At 43.2% G+C, this 17,458-nt stretch overlaps 1 protein-coding gene across 1 annotated transcript in view; it reads right to left on the bottom strand.

The window, feature by feature from the left end:
- AR (androgen receptor) overlaps positions 1-2,733 on the bottom strand; it is a 164,048-nt gene extending 161,315 nt beyond the window's left edge. Inside the window, 1 exon segment of the mRNA NM_001032911.1 lies at positions 773-2,733. Within this exon segment, the coding sequence (NP_001028083.1) occupies positions 773-2,313 (1,541 nt within the window). The 5' untranslated portion in view covers positions 2,314-2,733.
- Positions 2,734-17,458: the final 14,725 nt, after the last annotated feature.

Raw genomic sequence — 17,458 nt, 5'->3', positions numbered from 1 at the left:
GAAAATAAACACTTTATAAGAGAAAACCGACCCAAGCAACTACTTTCAACATAGTCAACCAACGTTGAGAAACTGTGAATGCAAATCCTGTGGAGTCTTTACCAAGAAAGTTGCCCCTCTGCCTACTCTAAACATGACGGTTCAGATTATCTCTACTGACCTCCAGCCCTGGAGCAAGTCCCCAGTTGCTTCCGGGAAAGAAGTTCACTCCTTCACATAGCAGACCTCAGCACCCAGAGACCACTTTCTTTCCCTAACCGAGAATTTCATTTTACCTCTTTGGAGGAGATCCGCTGAGAAGCTCTTGGGCCAGTCTTTTTGACTCTAATCTGCACAGGCTGAAAGGGAAGTCCTAACAGACCCGAAGAGAAGAAATTGCCCAAATTTCTGATTGAGGTTCTCAGACTTCGAGGACAGGAGAAAAGGAAGAGTGGAGGGCTTATGAGCTTTGTCTCTGAAGGTGGCCCGTACAATAGGATTTAAGTTTGGGACTCGGGTACCAGGAGGTAGCGAGAATTTGGGGCCGTTGGGGGAGTTGAAGAATCTGGGAGGGCAGGAATCAGCACCCAGGACACGCAGCAGAAATTAGGAGAGCTCAGGTTAAACCTCTGGCAGGCCGGGAGTCCACGGGGAGAGCTCTAGGTTTACCCTGCTGAGCTCTCCCAGGGGCAGTCTGAGTGTTCGCGCAGGTAGGAGCCACTAGACACCCCAGAATGCAGAGCGACTCTGTGCCCTGGGCCGAAAGGCGACATTTCTGGAAGGAGAAACTTACCGCATGTCCCCGTAAGGTCCGGAGTAGCTATCCATCCAGGGGCCCATCTCGCTTTTGACACAAGTGGGACTGGGATAGGGCACTCTGCTCACCATGCCGCCAGGGTACCACACATCAGGTGCGGTGAAGTCGCCTTCCTGGCCCGCCAGCCCCTGAGGTGGCCGAGTGTAGCCGTAGGGGGCTACAGCTCCCGCCTCGCCTGCGCCGCCGCCGCCGCCGCCACCGCCGCCGCCCCCACCACCACACGGTCCATACAACTGGCCTTCTTCGGCTGTGAAGAGAGTGTGCCAGGATGAGGAAGCGGCCGCTGAGGGTGACCCAGAGCCGGGTCCCGCTGCACCCGCGCCATGCAGGCTCGCCAGGTCCCCATAGCGGCACTGCGCCGCCGCAGCCGCCCAGGCGCTGCCATAGTCCAGCGGGTTCTCCAGCTTGATGCGAGCGTGGGGATGGGGAGGCGGTGGAGGGGGCGGCGGCCCGGCCAGAGCCAGTGGAAAGTTGTAGTAGTCGCGACTCTGGTACGCAGCTGCCTCGTCCAGTGCTCCGGACTTGTAGAGAGACAGGGTGGACGGCAGTTCAAGTGTCCCGGAGCTCCCTGCTGCAGCGCTGCCAGAGCAGCCTAGGCTCTCGCCTTCTAGCCCTTTGGTGTAACCTCCCTTGAAAGGGGAATACTCAGCAGTATCTTCAGTGCTCTTGCCTGCGCTGTCGTCTAGCAGAGAACCTTTGCATTCGGCCAATGGGGCACACGGAGTGGGACGCACAGCGGGTGGAACTCCCAAAACTGGGGCGTACATGCAATCCCCCCGAAGCTGTTCCCCTGGACTCAGATGCTCCAACGCCTCCACACCCAAGCCCATGGACACCGACACTGCCTTACACAGCTCCTTGGCGCTGTCAGAAATGGTCGAAGTGCCCCCTAAGTAATTGTCCTTGGAGGAAGTGGGAGCCCCCGAGGCCTCCCTCGCTCTCCCGCTGCTGCTGCCTTCGGATACTGCTTCCTGCTGCTGTTGCTGAAGGAGTTGCATGGTGCTGGCCTCGCTCAGGATGTCTTTAAGGTCGGCGGAGCAGCTGCTTAAGCCGGGGAAAGTGGGGCCCAGCAGAGACAACGTGGATGGGGCAGCTGAGTCATCCTCGTCCGGAGGTGCTGGCAGCTGCTGCGGCAGCCCCTTGCCGGCGGCCACGGCGGCTCCAGGCTCTGGGACGCAACCTCTCTCGGGGTGGCACTCCGGGGCTGACTGAGGCTGTGAAGGCTGCTGTTCCTCATCCAGGACCAGGTAGCCTGTGGGGCCTCTACGATGGGCTTGGGGAGAACCATCCTCACCCTGCTGCTGCTGCTGCTGTTGCCGGGGGCTAGTTTCTTGCTGCTGCTGCTGCTGCTGCTGCAAACTGGCGCCGGGAGGTGCTGCGCTCGCGGCCTCTGGGTGCCTGGGGCCCGGGTTCTGGATCACTTCGCGCACGCTCTGGAACAGATTCTGGAAAGCTCCTCGGTAGGTCTTGGACGGCGGCCGAGGGTAGACCCTCCCCAGCCCTAACTGCACCTCCATCCTTGAGCTTGGCTGAATCTTCCACCTACTTCCCTTACCCCGCCTCCCCTTCTCTTGCTCAGAAGAGTTCAACAGGCTGTGATGATGCGGTAGTCGCTGCAGCTAGCTGCCCACCTGCGGGAAGCTCCAGAGAAGGAAACTTGCGGGAGCAACCACGCAAAAAGCGCTCTGACAGCCTCAAAGTCTCCTGCAGAAGAAGACACACGGTGGACAAGATCTGCCCTGCTAGGCTCACAGTCTGTCTCTTAACACTTGAAGGGTAGATTCAAAAGATGCCCGAATCTTAAAAGAAAAAACAAAATCCTCCACCTTCCAAATTCAGTGTCCACTGAAGTAGGTGCAAATAAGAACTGAGTTATTATCTTTTTCTTTTATTTCGTTTTTTTGTTTTGTTTTGTTTTTGTTTGTTTTATTTTTTGGCTACTGAAGCCCTGACTGTCTTTTCATCTTTTGATCTCTGGCTCCGCACTCGGGGTGGGGAAAGCAGGAGGAAGTAGAGAGAGAGTGGGGGGAAACGGAGGGTTCTCTCCGCGTGCAGCCTAACCAGGCAGGTCGTGGCTGCAGTGCTGAAGCCGCTCCCCAGTCGCCTGGCTCCTAAGAGCCTTCTTTGCAATGTGCAGCTAGCTCGCCCGCTCGCAGCCAAAGGGAGTTACCTCTCTGCAAACTCGGGCTGGCAGCGCTGGGCCGACGGGGGAGGGAGGGTGGGGAGAGGGGCAGTAAGGGGGGTTGGCGGAGAGTAGCCGACTGAGGCAGCTGCGGGAGAGAAGACGCGGGGCGGGGGGGGGGGGGAGCAGGGTGGGGGGAGGCGGGGTGGAGAGGAGGAGGACAAAGGCAGCCGTCAGTCCTACCAGGCACTTTCCTTGCTTCCTCCGAGTCTTTAGCAGCTTTTAAAAACTTCACCGAAGAGGAAAGGGCAGCTCCGGGGCGGCGGCTTCGAAGTCGCCGCGCTGCAAAAGGCGTTGGCTGTCGCTGGAGCCGGGCTGGGGCTGTCGTGGTGCGTCCCTTCGGCTCCTGTACAGCACTGGAGCGGCTAGCTCGGCCGTTTTTCCCTCTGTCGCCTCCTCTGCCTCTGGGCTTGCTCCGGACCGTCCCGCTCTCCCAGCAAGCTGGCTCCCCGGGATCTCGGAGGGGGCGCTGGGAGGTGGAGAGCAAATGCAACAGTTTGCGAGTCGGGTCCCGCCCCCGCCGGGCCGGCCTCCTTGCCTTCCCACCTCCTTTTCCCTCCCCTCCCCTTTCTTTTTCTCCCCTCCCCTCATCGCGCGCTAACGCCTGCCTAGTGGCTTTGGAGAAACAAGTGCTGGCGCAGCGTGGGCGAGGGCAGGAGAGGCTAGCTGTAGCCCTGGAGGACCCCTGCTTCCTGAATAGCTCCTGCTTTGCTAAACCAAGCTTTAAGCGCCAGAGATCCAGATTTCCTGGAGGCCAGCACTCACCAAATTTGGTTCCAAAGCCCAATCTAAAAAACCAACGGGGTGTAGAGGAGGAGGGAGGAAAAGGACGATAGGAGTACCTGCTCCTAATGGCTGCCAGGGGTTCTTTTCAGGACTGATAAGAGCGTGCAGACGGGAGAGTCTCCTACAAACTGAGGAGCAAGCCATGACCAAGCCAGCAGATACTAGCTGAAACCTTAGATTCCGTCATAGGGATAGATCGGGCCTCCTGGCATTGTGCCATTTGCTCTAGGAACCCTCAGCCCCAAGAATCAGAGGTCATTTCTACCCTCTTCTCTGCCTTTCTTCCTGTCTGGAATTGCCTTTAACCATGCATTTCTCATCCAGACTTGCAAAGGCAAAACCACCCAGACAAGCAGGTAAACACGCAAACACTAAAAACACTTGCCATGTACGCATAGGCCCTCAATTTTGTGCAGAGCTTTGCAAAGGTTTGTGTTGTATGCAGCCGCTTGCTTTTCCAAGTTGCCTTTGCATATTTTAAACTTTCCAACCGGAACTATCCAAGGATAGAACCTATATAGGGCTGCTTTTCGCCTCTTGATGGACAGCCAGGCGTGGAGGATGATGTGGGTTATTGCAACTGCTCTTTTGTGGAGGAGGTCCCATAAGCCCTGTGTAAAGGTGGAGAGGCAGGTGGGAATGGAAAGAGAGAGAAAATGTAAAAGTAAACCTATAACGAAAACAGCTTTCTTTTATGTCAGTAGAGACCCTGGGCCTCCCTATGTTTTAAATTCCTTTGACTTCTGATTCTAGGGAGGCTGTCTGTTTCAAAAGTCATTCCGAGATTTTTGCCTGGGTCTCTTTCGCTTTTTGCCGTCTTCTACAGAGAAAAGACAGGTTGTAGCTTTGTTGTAGCTTTATCTTGTGCACAGCAAAACATCATAGGCATTTACTTACCTTGACCAAAGAAGGTAACTCAAACCTAAAGGCAAGGGAGACTGGATATGATAGGCTCTACTTCACAGATGAGCAGGCTGAAACAAGGACATAATTTTGTTCTATGTTCCACATTAGTAAAAACTAAACTAGTCTTCCAGCCCATTGCCATTTGAGCTAGACTCTAGACTCATCCGTCTCAATCTCAATGTTATTTGGGAAATGGCTATAAATGAACCTTCCAGAACACAAAGGCCTGAAGACCCTTTCACCTGAGGAGGTGAAAAATTGTTCCCTGAGATTTTAATGGCTACAGCCTTCCTTGAATATACCTCAACCATATGTAAGTAGAATGCATAGATACTTCAACCTTATTTGAATACTCATTGCAACATTTAATCCCACCACAACTTTCAACTAGCATTGCTCAATAGGAATTGAGTGGGCTGGCAGGATGGTAGAATGGAATTAACATAGGTCTCAGAGTCAGGAGAACTATTTGTCTACAGATTAACAGTGAAGGAAGGTGCAAAAATCACTGAATGAACAACGAACAGGAGTGAGGAGGACATACAGACACTAAGACACCTGAAAAAAATTAAGGTGAGAAATAATGCTCTGAAGTTACTCTGAATAAAAAGCAGTCTGGCATTCAAATCCGGGTCTGAAAGACTCCAAAGTTTATGTTGTTTCCACATCACCAACATTGTCTTCACAGTTTCCACATCTGAAAAGTGTTGCCAATATAAGCTACCTTCAGAAAGCTAGTATATCATTTAAAAGACGTAATGTGTATAGTACAAACTTGTAAACAGGAAAGCATTCAACAAATCTGAAGGATCACTATGTTATTTTTATTTTTAAAGATGGTGCTGTCAACAATTATATCATTATCAGGAAAAGTTAACTACTGTAAGCATATTAGGGCCACATACTTTATTTGGATTTTGAGCTGTGATCTTCTAGCTCAAATCTTATTTTCTTCCCATTGCTTTTAAGAACAAGAGACAATTATTGAATAATATTATATAAGTTCACCGTTTGTACCAGCTTTCTTCTTCTTTCTCCTCCTGTTCTTCTTTGCAGTTTTTTAGTAATCAAATGGAACCAGAGGTGTTCTCTCAGATTAGTCAGTTGGAGAGTAAGTTTCTGCTATAAGCTTCCTCTGCAACTTCAAGAGGGATTTATTAATGAAGTCTTCCCTAGATCTTTGCTCTGGAAAGCCAGGATGAGCTGACCTTTGGAAAATGGTGACCATAGGGTTTTATTTCCTAAGTATCTCACACATCTGCCCACTTATTTCATCTTTGCTGTTGCCAACCTAGTTCACTTCCAGAAGGCACCGTTCTCTTCCACCTGGAGCCCTGTAAACAGTCACCCTCCTTCCACTCTTTCCTAGAATCAGTTCTGCATTGTGCAGTCAGAGGGTTTTTTTTTAATAGCTGTACTGAGGTATAATTGATATATACAATAAGCTGCACATATTTAAAGTTGCATAAATTGATCATTTTTGATACACGCATGCATTCATGAAACCATCATTCAATCATGATAGTGAACATATCTATGATTCCAAAAGTTTCTATTGTGCCACTTTGTACATTTTCCCTCCACCTCTCCCATACTCCTCCTCAGGCAACCAGTGATCTGCTTTCGGTCAGTATAGATTGTTTTTCACTTTCCAGAGTTTTATATCAATGAAAATGTACGGCAGGTACTCTTTTTTTTTTTTTTTTTTTACTTGCATCTTTCACTGAGTACAATGCCTTTGATATACATTTAAGCTGTTATGTATATCACTAGTTCATTCTTCTTTATTGCTAAGTAGTATTCTATTGCATTGCTGTACCACACTCTGTTTATCCACACTTTTTATGAACATTTGGGTTCTTTTCAGTTTGGGGCTACTACAAATAAAGCTGCTATAAATATTTGTATAAACGTCTTTGTATGGATGTATTCTTTCATCTTTCATTTCAGGTAAATACTTAGCCACAGAATGGGTGAGTCACAGGGTAGGTATATACCTACTTGTATAAGAAACTTCCAAATCATCTTTCTAAGTGATTGTACCATTTTACATTTCCATCTCACCAATACTTGCTATGGTCAGTCTTTTTAATTTTAGTATTCTAATTAGAGGCGTCTTTCCCATTTAATTTTCATTTATCCCATGAATAAAGATGCAGAACATTTTTCATTGTGCTTATTTTACAATTGTATACTTTCTTTGATGAAGAGTGCAAATTTTTTCTCTCTTTTTTTTTGTTTTTTTAAATTGGGCTACTTGTAATTTATTATGGGGGTTTTAAGTTACGTATTCTGAACACAATTCATTATCAGAAATATGATTTAACAATATCTTATCTGTAGTTTGTCTTCATTATCATACCAGTGTCTTTTGAAGCACAAACATTTTAAATTCTGACGAAATCCAGCTCATCACTTTGTTCACTTATAGATTATGGTGTGAGATCTAATAAATCATTTTCAAACTCAAGACCACACAGATTCTCATCTGTGTTTTCTTCGAGAAGTTGTATAGCTGTCAGTTTTACATTTAGGTCTGTGATCCATTTTGAGTTAAGTTTTGTAGACAGATACTCAACTTTTTATACAGGTGTCCTATTGTTTTGGCACCATTTTTTTGAAAATACTATTCTCTCTCCACTTTGTTGCCTTTGAATCTTTATCAATAATTAACTCTTAATATATATTTGTATAGAAGGTTTTTTTAGAAAGTTTAATCTGGTCATATTATTTCCCTACTTACTCCTGTCACTGGCTCCCCATTGCTCTTAATAGAAAAGTCCAAAACATTAACCATACCCCACATGATCTGCCTCTCTGATCTCACCTCATACACCTTTTCTCCTATTTTCTGAGAGTCACTCACACTGGCCTTTATTCAGTTCCTCCAATGACCCCATAATCCTTCCTGCCTTTGCATATTCTGTTCCCTCTACCTGCAATGTTGGCTCATCCTTCTATTTATCTAGTTAATGCCTATGCATATCAGCACATGGGGAAGACTTCCTGAACTACCTAGGCTAGCTCAAGTCCCTCACCCACTCACCTTTTAATATATTTTAATAGCACGCAGTATTTCTCTGTTAGAGGACTTCTGACAGTCTGTTTTCCTCACTAAACTGTGTGTTTCCTAAGAGCAGGAATCATGTTGGTTTTTGTTCATCATTGATTCCTTAGGACTCAGCCTGGTGTGGGACATGGTCATTGTTTAATAAATATTTTTTTGAATAAATGAATGGATTTTATTTCCACAGAATTAAAATTCTGTTTCCAAACTGGGAGTTTGGTTTTAGGGGTTTGCCAAATGTCCTGTGATTTCAGCATATTTAGGAATGTAATAAACCTTTTTTCAACTTATGAACAAAGTAGAGAATCACTCCAATTCATGCACTGAACCAATATTTGTTAAGCATTTACTATTTGCCAGGCTCTGTGCTAGGCACTTGGAATTCACTGATCAATGGGACACTGTGGACCCTGTCTTTAAGGAGCTCATTCATGATCCAGGAAGGAGAGTGAAGAACAATTTAAATAATTACATTTGAACTAGGTTGGAGATGAAAAGAGGGGCTTATGAATAAACTTTCAGAGTTCTTGCCTCTGCTGATTTGTGGACGTCTGCTATTTCCTTTGCTTATATAGATGCTTATAAAGGACTACTTTCTCATCTCAATATTCTTTCTGTCCTCAGTGTTGAAGCCTTCATCTCATCTTATCCTTTCTCATAGCTCCAGCGCTGACTTCTCCCCTGGCTGCCCTCTTCCAGGCTATCCTCAACAAAATGAGAACAGAGAGTTCTTCCTTAAAAGACAACTCTGATAGCATCTGTCCTCTGCTCTATAACCTTCAATTACCTGCATCTGGGGTTTCAAACCCAAATGTCTCTTAAGTAACAAAAAAATGAGTGAAAAGAGTTTGGTATTAGAGAGATAAATGGGAGTGGTGGCAGCTGTAATCGACTAGGGAGCAGATGCCCCATGTAAAGTGGGCAGCCACTACTCAGCTCCAACTGATTGCTGTCAGTCAGGAATGTGGCCTCAATGTTCCAGATATTTCATTATCTTCAAGAACAGCAGTATTTCATATTTTAATGTGGCATCTCTTGATTTTTGAAAATGATAGCTACTAATTCAGATGGTTTAAAATCATGCAGGCCAAACCTCTGCAGGCCAAACAACACATGTCTGTTGATAAGAATCAGTTTGTGGGCTGCCAGTCTGCAACCACTGGCCTGCAGATTCATGTCCAAGTCCCATAGCCTAGCCTTTAAAGTCCATCACAATCAAGTTTCAATTTTTCTTTACAGTCTCTTCTGACACCTCTTCCTCCTACCAACCACCAATCTTTTTAGCCACATCAGACATCTTGGGCTCCCTCTGAATATACTCCACACTACTGAAGACCTGACTGTCTTTGGACCTTGCTGTTACCGTTTACTGAAATTTCATCCCCCCTCACTTCCTTCATGACCAAATTCAACTTATCTTTCAAACAACAGCCCAAATGTTGAATTCTTTGGGATTCAATATTGGGAATTCTTCTCTAAATTGATTAATCATAATTAAATTATATAGTACTTTATTTCTATCTCTTTTAAAATACTTATCACAACCAGATATGTATTCTAATTTTATAGATAGAGATCTATAGATACAGAAATAAATCTTTCCCCTCCACCAGGCAGTATCTCCCACCTTGTGCATTGCCGTTCCTTCATTTTCATTTTTTAAATTTGTTAACAAATGAGTGGAAATTTTCACTGTATGCCAGGCACTCTGCTAGACACTGGGACTAAGAGCTCTACATGTTTTGTTTAACCAAAATATAGGTATACAATATTATATTTATAGGTATACAAATATAGGTATACAATATTATATATAAATGCAGCGGGGCTCGTTGGCTCACGCCTGTAATCCCAGCACTTTGGGAGGCCAAGGCAGGCGGATCACGAGGTCAGGAGTTCGAGACCAGCCTGACCAACATGGTGAGACCCCGTCTCTACTAAAAATACAAAAATTAGCTGGGCATGGTGGTGCACACCTCTAATCCCACTACTCAGGAAACAGAGGCAGCAGAATCACTTGAACTTGGGAGGTGGAGGTTGCACTGAGCAGAGATCACACCACTGCTCTCCAGCCTGGGTGACAGAGCAAGAATCCATCTAAAAAAAAAAAAAAGAAAAAAAATTAAATGTAAATATGTTACAAAAGTTACATAAGAAAGAGAGAGGTTTGTCTATACTTCTGCCGTTTTACTTCTAATGATAACTTACTGGCAACCCACTGTGATATACTGGCATTGCAGAACATTGATAATTACACATTTTTGCGTAAGAAACCAAGCAGTTTTATTCCTACTTTATAGAGGGGCTAATTGAGGCTCAGAAATAATTTGCCCAAGGTTAGCCAGCTAATAAGAGGCAGGGCCAGTACTATGAACCTAGGTGTTCTATTAGAAAGCAACTGATCTCTTACCAATGTACTTCAACTACCTCTCTGATGTTATAGTGTGGTGCTCTGTTCATCCATAATATAAGAACCAGACATTAGGTAAGCAGGGACGTTATTGAATCTTTGTTATAGCAAGGCATTTTGTAACAGAGTTGTACAGTTACATTTGATGAAAAATAAAAATAATTTCCATTCTTATTTATATGCCATGTGACCTCTGTCTTAATCACTTAACCACTTTAAACATCATTTTACTTTTTTTCTAAAATGGAGATAATAACTTCTTTCTTGATGATTTGTTGTGAAAAGCTTAGTAATATGATGAATGCAAAGAAAATGCATAATAAAGATTATTTTAACTGTCTATTATGTGACAACATGTATATTGTGTAATTGTTATAATAGCTTTCCAAGTGAAATATTATTGTTTGTTATTATTCCCATTTTAAAGGTAACGATATTGAGACAGAGTTGAAGGTTGAAGCCTGGTCTGTTTGACACAAAACTGACTGTCATGTTGCTTCCCGGGCATTAGGCAACAGTTAATTACTGGTATCATCTGTGTAGTGCTATTTGCTTTTCAAAATGCCTAAGGATATTTGACCCCAAGTTCAGGTGCCAGGGATAACATTTGGGATTCAAAGTTTAAACTCCACATTTAAAAGATTTCAAAACATGTGAAGCAGAGGTCAACAGTTGAAAATTAGTTTAGCAAGGTCCCTCTTCCTCCCCACCCACATTTCACTCTTCCCCAGGAAAAAAGCTCTATCCCAGTCTACTCTAGAAATGTCCTTGGCAGTATTCTTTGCTGCAAAACGTATATTTGTAGATGGCAAAATACTGGGAATCTTGGCTCATATTCATTTAGGCTCCACCAGGTACTGAGGTGGGACTCAGTAGCTGCCAAAAGGGAAAATGACCATGAATCAAAGAACGTATGTCACCTTTGGGCCTTTAAGAATGGAGTATTCTGGGGAAATCGGCATAAGGCCAAAGATGCAATTGAGGCGAGTGCTATCTTTCACAGTAACAGAACCTCGCTGTAGAATTCAAAGGTACTAAATGATTGCTATCATATCCGTATTATTTCTCTGGTGAAATAATACAAATGATGAGGAGGAGTGCCTTCACGCTGTCTTTGCACCTTCACTCTCTGGCAGCAGTGATACCACCTGACTTTTGTAGAAGACATTGTGGTAGACAAAGAACATTTGCATGTAATACCTCAGTCAATTTTCATAGAGACTTTTGGAGTTAAGCACAGCATGCACTATTAGCTCTGTTGCAGAGAAGAGGAACCTGAACCTCTGAAAGCTTGAGTGACTCACCCAAGGTCGTTTAGCTATTCAGACGCAGAGAAATATGGGACACGCATTCTCCTTTGTCAGAATTCTTTTTTCCACACCAGGGTTTTAAGAAATTAGCCACACTCAGCAAGTGATCCCTGACCCCAGAGATACAAATTATTTGTTGCTAACTGAAAACTTTGGTTAGGGTTGGACTGGCTCTATCTTGACATAAGGACAAATTCTTTGTACTAATTTCCTGGCAGCTGCCTCTGGAAATGGGTGACAGTGAAGTCACATGGTGATAGCACTGACGATGTGTTGTAGGTGGAATCCTACAATTCCTTGCTAATGCCTTCCTCTACATGCCTAACAGAGAAGTTTGACATATCTCAGAAGCCCCTGAGGAAATGTCCCCAGCCCCCTTAGTTTCACCCTGATCCAGGGCAGATAACTACTTAGAATATCATGAATCAACTTGTGAACGTCAGAAGTTTCCTTAATTTCTGGCCAAGTAAAAATGCAACTTAAATAAAAAGAAGGGGCGTTATTCTCTCATAGTTTGGAAAGTACAGGGTTATCAGCAGAAATTCCTATACCTAATGAGTCACAAACAGTGCTTTGGTATTTGTCAGTTGAAAATCTGTTACTTTATTTAGATAGATGATTCAAGCTTTTGTATACTAAAAGTTTGAATTATTATGATCAAAGCCATGGAGAAAAATAAACAGTATTTTTCAACAGACCAAAACTGATTACATTCGCATAGAATTTCATAGAATACCAATTCTGGCTATATTCTTTCCTGAATCAACTTAATCTGGGACTAAAGCATATTCAAATACAACAATCAAATACTAGCTTATCAGAAACAGCTCCTTTGTCTCCCATTCAGCATTATCATCCCTTAGTCACCTGCTTTTCAATGCTGGCCAAAATGTAATTGTGTGCATTATGGCAGTGTCCAGAAAACATGGATGCAAAGCTGTTAAAAGCAGTTCCTGTCAAAGATGGCAAGCCAGGACAGCGATATGGACACAAAAGGAATACAATATCGCAAGGACTTTTAGTTTGTGTGTTCAGATTGAAATGAAAGGACCTTATCAAGGAATAACTAGGTTGTGCGTCTATTATCTATTATAGGATGTAAGTGATGGACTATTATAGCAGCTAACATTTATTATACACTGACTATGTGCTAGCCATTTGTCTTCTTGTTTTCTTTCTTTTCTCTCTTTCTCTCTCTCTCTTTCTTTCTTTCTTTCTTTCTTTCTTTCTTTCTTTCTTTCTTTCTTTCTTTCTTTCTTTCTTTCTTTCTTTCTTTGATGGAGTTTTGCTCTGTCGCCCAGGATGCTGGAGTGCTGTGGCACAATCTTGGCTCACTGCAGCCTCTGCCTCCCAGGTTCAAGTGATTCTCCTGGCTCAGCCTCCCGAGTAGCTGGGACTACAGGTGTGCACCACCATGCCCGGCTAATTTTTGTCTTTTTAGTAGAGATGGAGATTCACTATGTTGGCCAGACTGGTCTCGAATTCCTGACCTCAGTTGATCCACCCGCCTCAGCCTCCCAAAGTGCTGGGATTATAGGCGTAAGCCACCGTGCCCGGCCTAGCCATTCTTCTAAGAGCCTCAGATGAACTAACTCACTTAATATGAACATGAACTCAGCCATTCTTCTAACTGCTTTATGTGAATGAACTGAATCCTCACAACAATCCTATTAGAAAGGTACTATTATTAATTTTATTTTACAGATGAAGAAAGAGAAGCTCAGAGAATATAGCAACTTGTTGAAAGTCATACACGTAATAAGTAATAAAATCAGGATTGGAACCCCTGAACTTTTCTCTAGAGCTTATGTTATCCTAACTACTAAATGATATTTGTATGTCATCTGTGTGGGCCTTTTCTCTTAGTCAAAATGCACCTACTATGTGCTAAACACGCTCTCGAAAAGTTCATAATATAAAGTGAAGAATCGAAGTCATCATTTTTCAACATTCATGGAATAAACTTCTATTTTGTTGAAATATCAGAACAAGTGGTACACATACAGCAGTTTAGACTTTTCAAAGCTTCCCCCCCCATCTAATCCTAATACACTTTATGAGTTCAGCTGGGGAGGTTTTTCCTTTTTTCATCTGCTTTTCATTTTTCTAATTCATTTTCTCTTCTTTTCTCTTTTTCCCAATATACACTTCATTTTCAGTAAGGGGAATATTATATTATTTTAGCCTGGCCCCTGCAGCTCAACCTCAGGGCCTATTGCTAAAACCACTGTAGAACTAAGAGCTGGAACTGTTGTAGTTTGTAGTCCAGGAACCAGGGCTCCTGGAAAACCTGTCTGTTGTGCTGATGCCTGGTCTGTTCGTTTATTTGAGGATCATCGATTTTTCTTTCTCTATGTAGAAAGACCAAGGAAGTCCTCACTGACTCTTTGTTTCAGAACTCTGTACATACAAACCCCTTGGAATAGCCTCTAATTAGCCGAAGAGTATGGTAACACTGTTGACTGAACCACAACCACAAAAGTGTGCTTCTAGCACTTCTGTTGTTGCATCATAGTTCACATTGCCAACATAGATGGAAGCGACATCAGCCTTCATCTTCTCCTCAGTGGATTATCACTGGGCTAGCATTGTCTAGAGGTAGACTTATATTCATCTGCTTGTCTACTTCATTCTGTGGCTCCCAAAGCTTTTCAGCTTCTTCCTCTGTCTTCCTTATTTGAGCTCCGGGTCCTCAATGCTACCATACCCCAGATCATCCATGAATAGTCCTGGCTCCTCTTTCTCATCCTGACTGCCAGAGGCTCCTGATCCAGGACCAAGGCTTCCTCTTTTGGGGTCTGGTTCAGGCTCCGGCTTTAGCAGCAACTCCTCAAACTCCAGTTCCTCAGACTCCAGACTGTTCCCATAGTCCACTGCATCCTCCAAATCCCAATCCTGGCCTCCCTATGTGCCTGGGCAAAAGACGGTGCCATCACTGCCCTAGCCCAGAGCCTGGACACTTGCAACTGCAGCTACTGCTGCCACTCCAAGAAGGTATTTTTAATCTCATTTCATAGATGAGGAAACTGAGGCTCGTAAAGTTTAAATGGCTTGCTCAATTCCACACAGTTTGAAAATGTGTGGTAAAGACAAGATTCAACCAACTTCCTTATTCTTTATTTTCACTTTTTCTAAGAGATGGGGTTTTGCTATATTGCCCAGCCTGGACTCAAACTTTTAGGCTCAAGCAATTTTCCTGCCTCAGCCTCCCAAGTAGCTGGGGCTACAGGCACATGCCACTGTGCCCAGCTCAAGGTTCAGATATCTTCTGACTCCACAGCTTGTGCTCTCTGAACTACTGTATGCCATATTGCATGAATGTCTCAACCACCTTGGGCTCAGAATGGCTATGCTCAAATACTATGGCATTGGCTTTAGTTGGTTAGAGGGAACATTTTGACTTCTTTAACCTGCCATCTTTATCTGTGATAATTACTAGCTCAAAGTCAAGATGTTCCACACTGGACTGAGACAACAAAAGTCATGAACAATCTAAAATCATAATACCTTAATATGTGTTTTAGCTCTGATATTGATCACTGATAAATATTTGAGTTGCTTTGTGCCTCAGTTTCTACAGGTTTCTTAACGATGGAAATAGCACCTGGCCTACAACTTCTGCCATTAGAAAATCATATGTGAACAAGTAATAACACAAATCAAAGAAGAAAATACTTGTATAATAGTAAGATTGTGTGAATGTAAAAGATCATTAATGACTTGTATTGGTTTTCATAAATATGGAGTTTTATTAACTAGGAATCCTGGTTGCAAGAGAAGCCCAGTTGAATTCACTTAAGCAAAAAGAAAAATGTAATAACTTAGCCTACAGATCTGGTTGTAACTAAGCCTACAAAGATGTCTCACAGAACAAGAATTCTACTGGGCCTCAGATGCCATTGGAATAGGGACTGAATGCTTTCAGGACTCTTTCTCTCCCTCCATTGTCTCTACTTCTCTTGGCATGTCTTGTCTTCTCTCCACTGACCACTTTCTTTATTCTAAGTCCACATGGGAGAAAATGGCCATTGCTAACAGTGCTAAACTCAAATTAAGAACCAAACTAAGCTGAAATCTCTTGGTCCAAAAGTCCAAGTGAGGACTTATTGTACAAGCTTGGATCAGATGTCCATATTTTCGCCAATTAATTAGCACCATAGAGTGGAATCTCATTGTAGGAACATCTTAGACCTCAGTAACCATGTAAATGAGGGGGTTCCTTTTGGAAAAATTGAGGGATAGTTTCCTTAAACGGGAGTTTCTGAGAAGACAATCAAATAAATAGATTTCATTTACAGAGTCAGAAAGTACACATTTTTGAGAACTACTACAGCCTGAGGACCTTATTAGTGAGATTTAAAGATGAGTTTTTCTGTGTATATCAATTGATCTGTTTTCTCTCTTAACCCTATCAATGATCCATAAAATATCTATGCTTTGAGGCTGCTAAACGGCATTTCCAGAGATAATGATAAACACTTTGTCATCTTCTTCCTTTACAGAAGAATAGATGAATGACTACTGTTCTAGGGAACATAATATGAGAAGTCTTTTAGCTGTGACATTTTATGTTTTTTCTATTTTAAGTATCCTATAGTGGCAACAGCCTTCATCCACCTGGTATGATTTCCAAGGAACTTGAGCTTTATTGATATTCCCCAGAATACTACCATTAATTTTCTGTTTGTTGTAAGGCTAAGCCTTCAATTCAATGCCCCTTTCCTTAGGAGTGGTCACCTATAAAATTTTTGCAGTCATTGGCACATCAATACGATTGAATTGACCTGATCATTTCCTTAGAGCATATTTACTTAGAGAGGGGAACAAGGAGAACATTTGGAAGGCAATGAAAATGTGGGCTTCTGGTCAGGGAAAACAGGAAAGTTGAGTACAAGAAGTAATGACTGGAGGCTCAAAAGACAAAGGTTTTCTCCTTCACCATTACAGAGGTACACCTTCCCAGCTGTACAAAGTGCCTGGATACCACCAGCAACTGGGCTAATGCTGTTGCTGACATTCTCATATCCTTCAGTCTTATCAGACTCCTGGTCAGGATTCTGTAATAAGATGCTCTCTGGTACCTACAGCTAGCAACCCATGCCTTTGAGCTCCCCTGCCCTTGGGATCAAATAGGAACACAGCTACTAACAATTTCATCAGTATAGTAATATACTGTTTATAAGAATTCTTCTGTGTGTTATCTAATCTGATCTTCACAACTTCCCTATAAAGTATGTTGGGCAATGACTATTCTTCCATTGAGGAAACTGAGGATCAGTTGAATTAAATATTACAGGCACAAAGCAGGTATATGTCAAAAAGACCTAGCCTGTTCACTCTACAAAAATAAGGATCCTGTATGCTTTGTTTATTGCTCTTATCTCTGGCCCCTTTCACCAAGCTAGACATTTAGGAGGAACTCAATTGCAATTTGTTGAATGAATAAATTAATTTTCTTCACTTGGACTCATATCTTCTCTGACTCTCAAACTTATGCTCTATATTGTCAGGGAAGCAAACAAGAAATTATATTTGAGGAACACCTTAGGCCCTATATATACATATTTTATTTAATCCTCATCAGAATTCTGCAAAGTAGGGATTATTCTTTCTCTCTGAGGTTCAGAGAGGTGTAACTTCTCACAGCTGGGAACTTACATAGCTGGTATTTGAACCCAGGCATCTTGGCTCCATAGCCCTCAAGACTGCATTCATATAGAATTGCAATATCATTTCCCCTCATTTCCCAGAGTCAGAATGAGAGGAAAATGAATGCATACAAGTCACCAAAGAGATTGAAATGCTGTCCAAAGTGAGAGACAATCATTAATATTGCTGGCTCATTCTGTCAAATTTTATTTTTCCTTGATCAAAATTTACCTTTCCCAAACCCATTTCCTCCAAGAAGCTCACCTTAAGTGTGAAGGATTTACAGTGCCTCAAGTCACCCACCTGCTGACTCAGGCCCTTCTAAACTTCCAATAAGCTGAAATGAAAGAAA

The sequence above is a fragment of the Macaca mulatta genome, chromosome X (assembly GCF_049350105.2).
Source record: "Macaca mulatta isolate MMU2019108-1 chromosome X, T2T-MMU8v2.0, whole genome shotgun sequence".
Classification (NCBI taxonomy): domain Eukaryota; kingdom Metazoa; phylum Chordata; class Mammalia; order Primates; family Cercopithecidae; genus Macaca; species Macaca mulatta.
The sequence above is the reverse complement of the archived record's forward strand: the minus strand, read 5'-3'. Positions and strand labels throughout refer to the sequence as shown.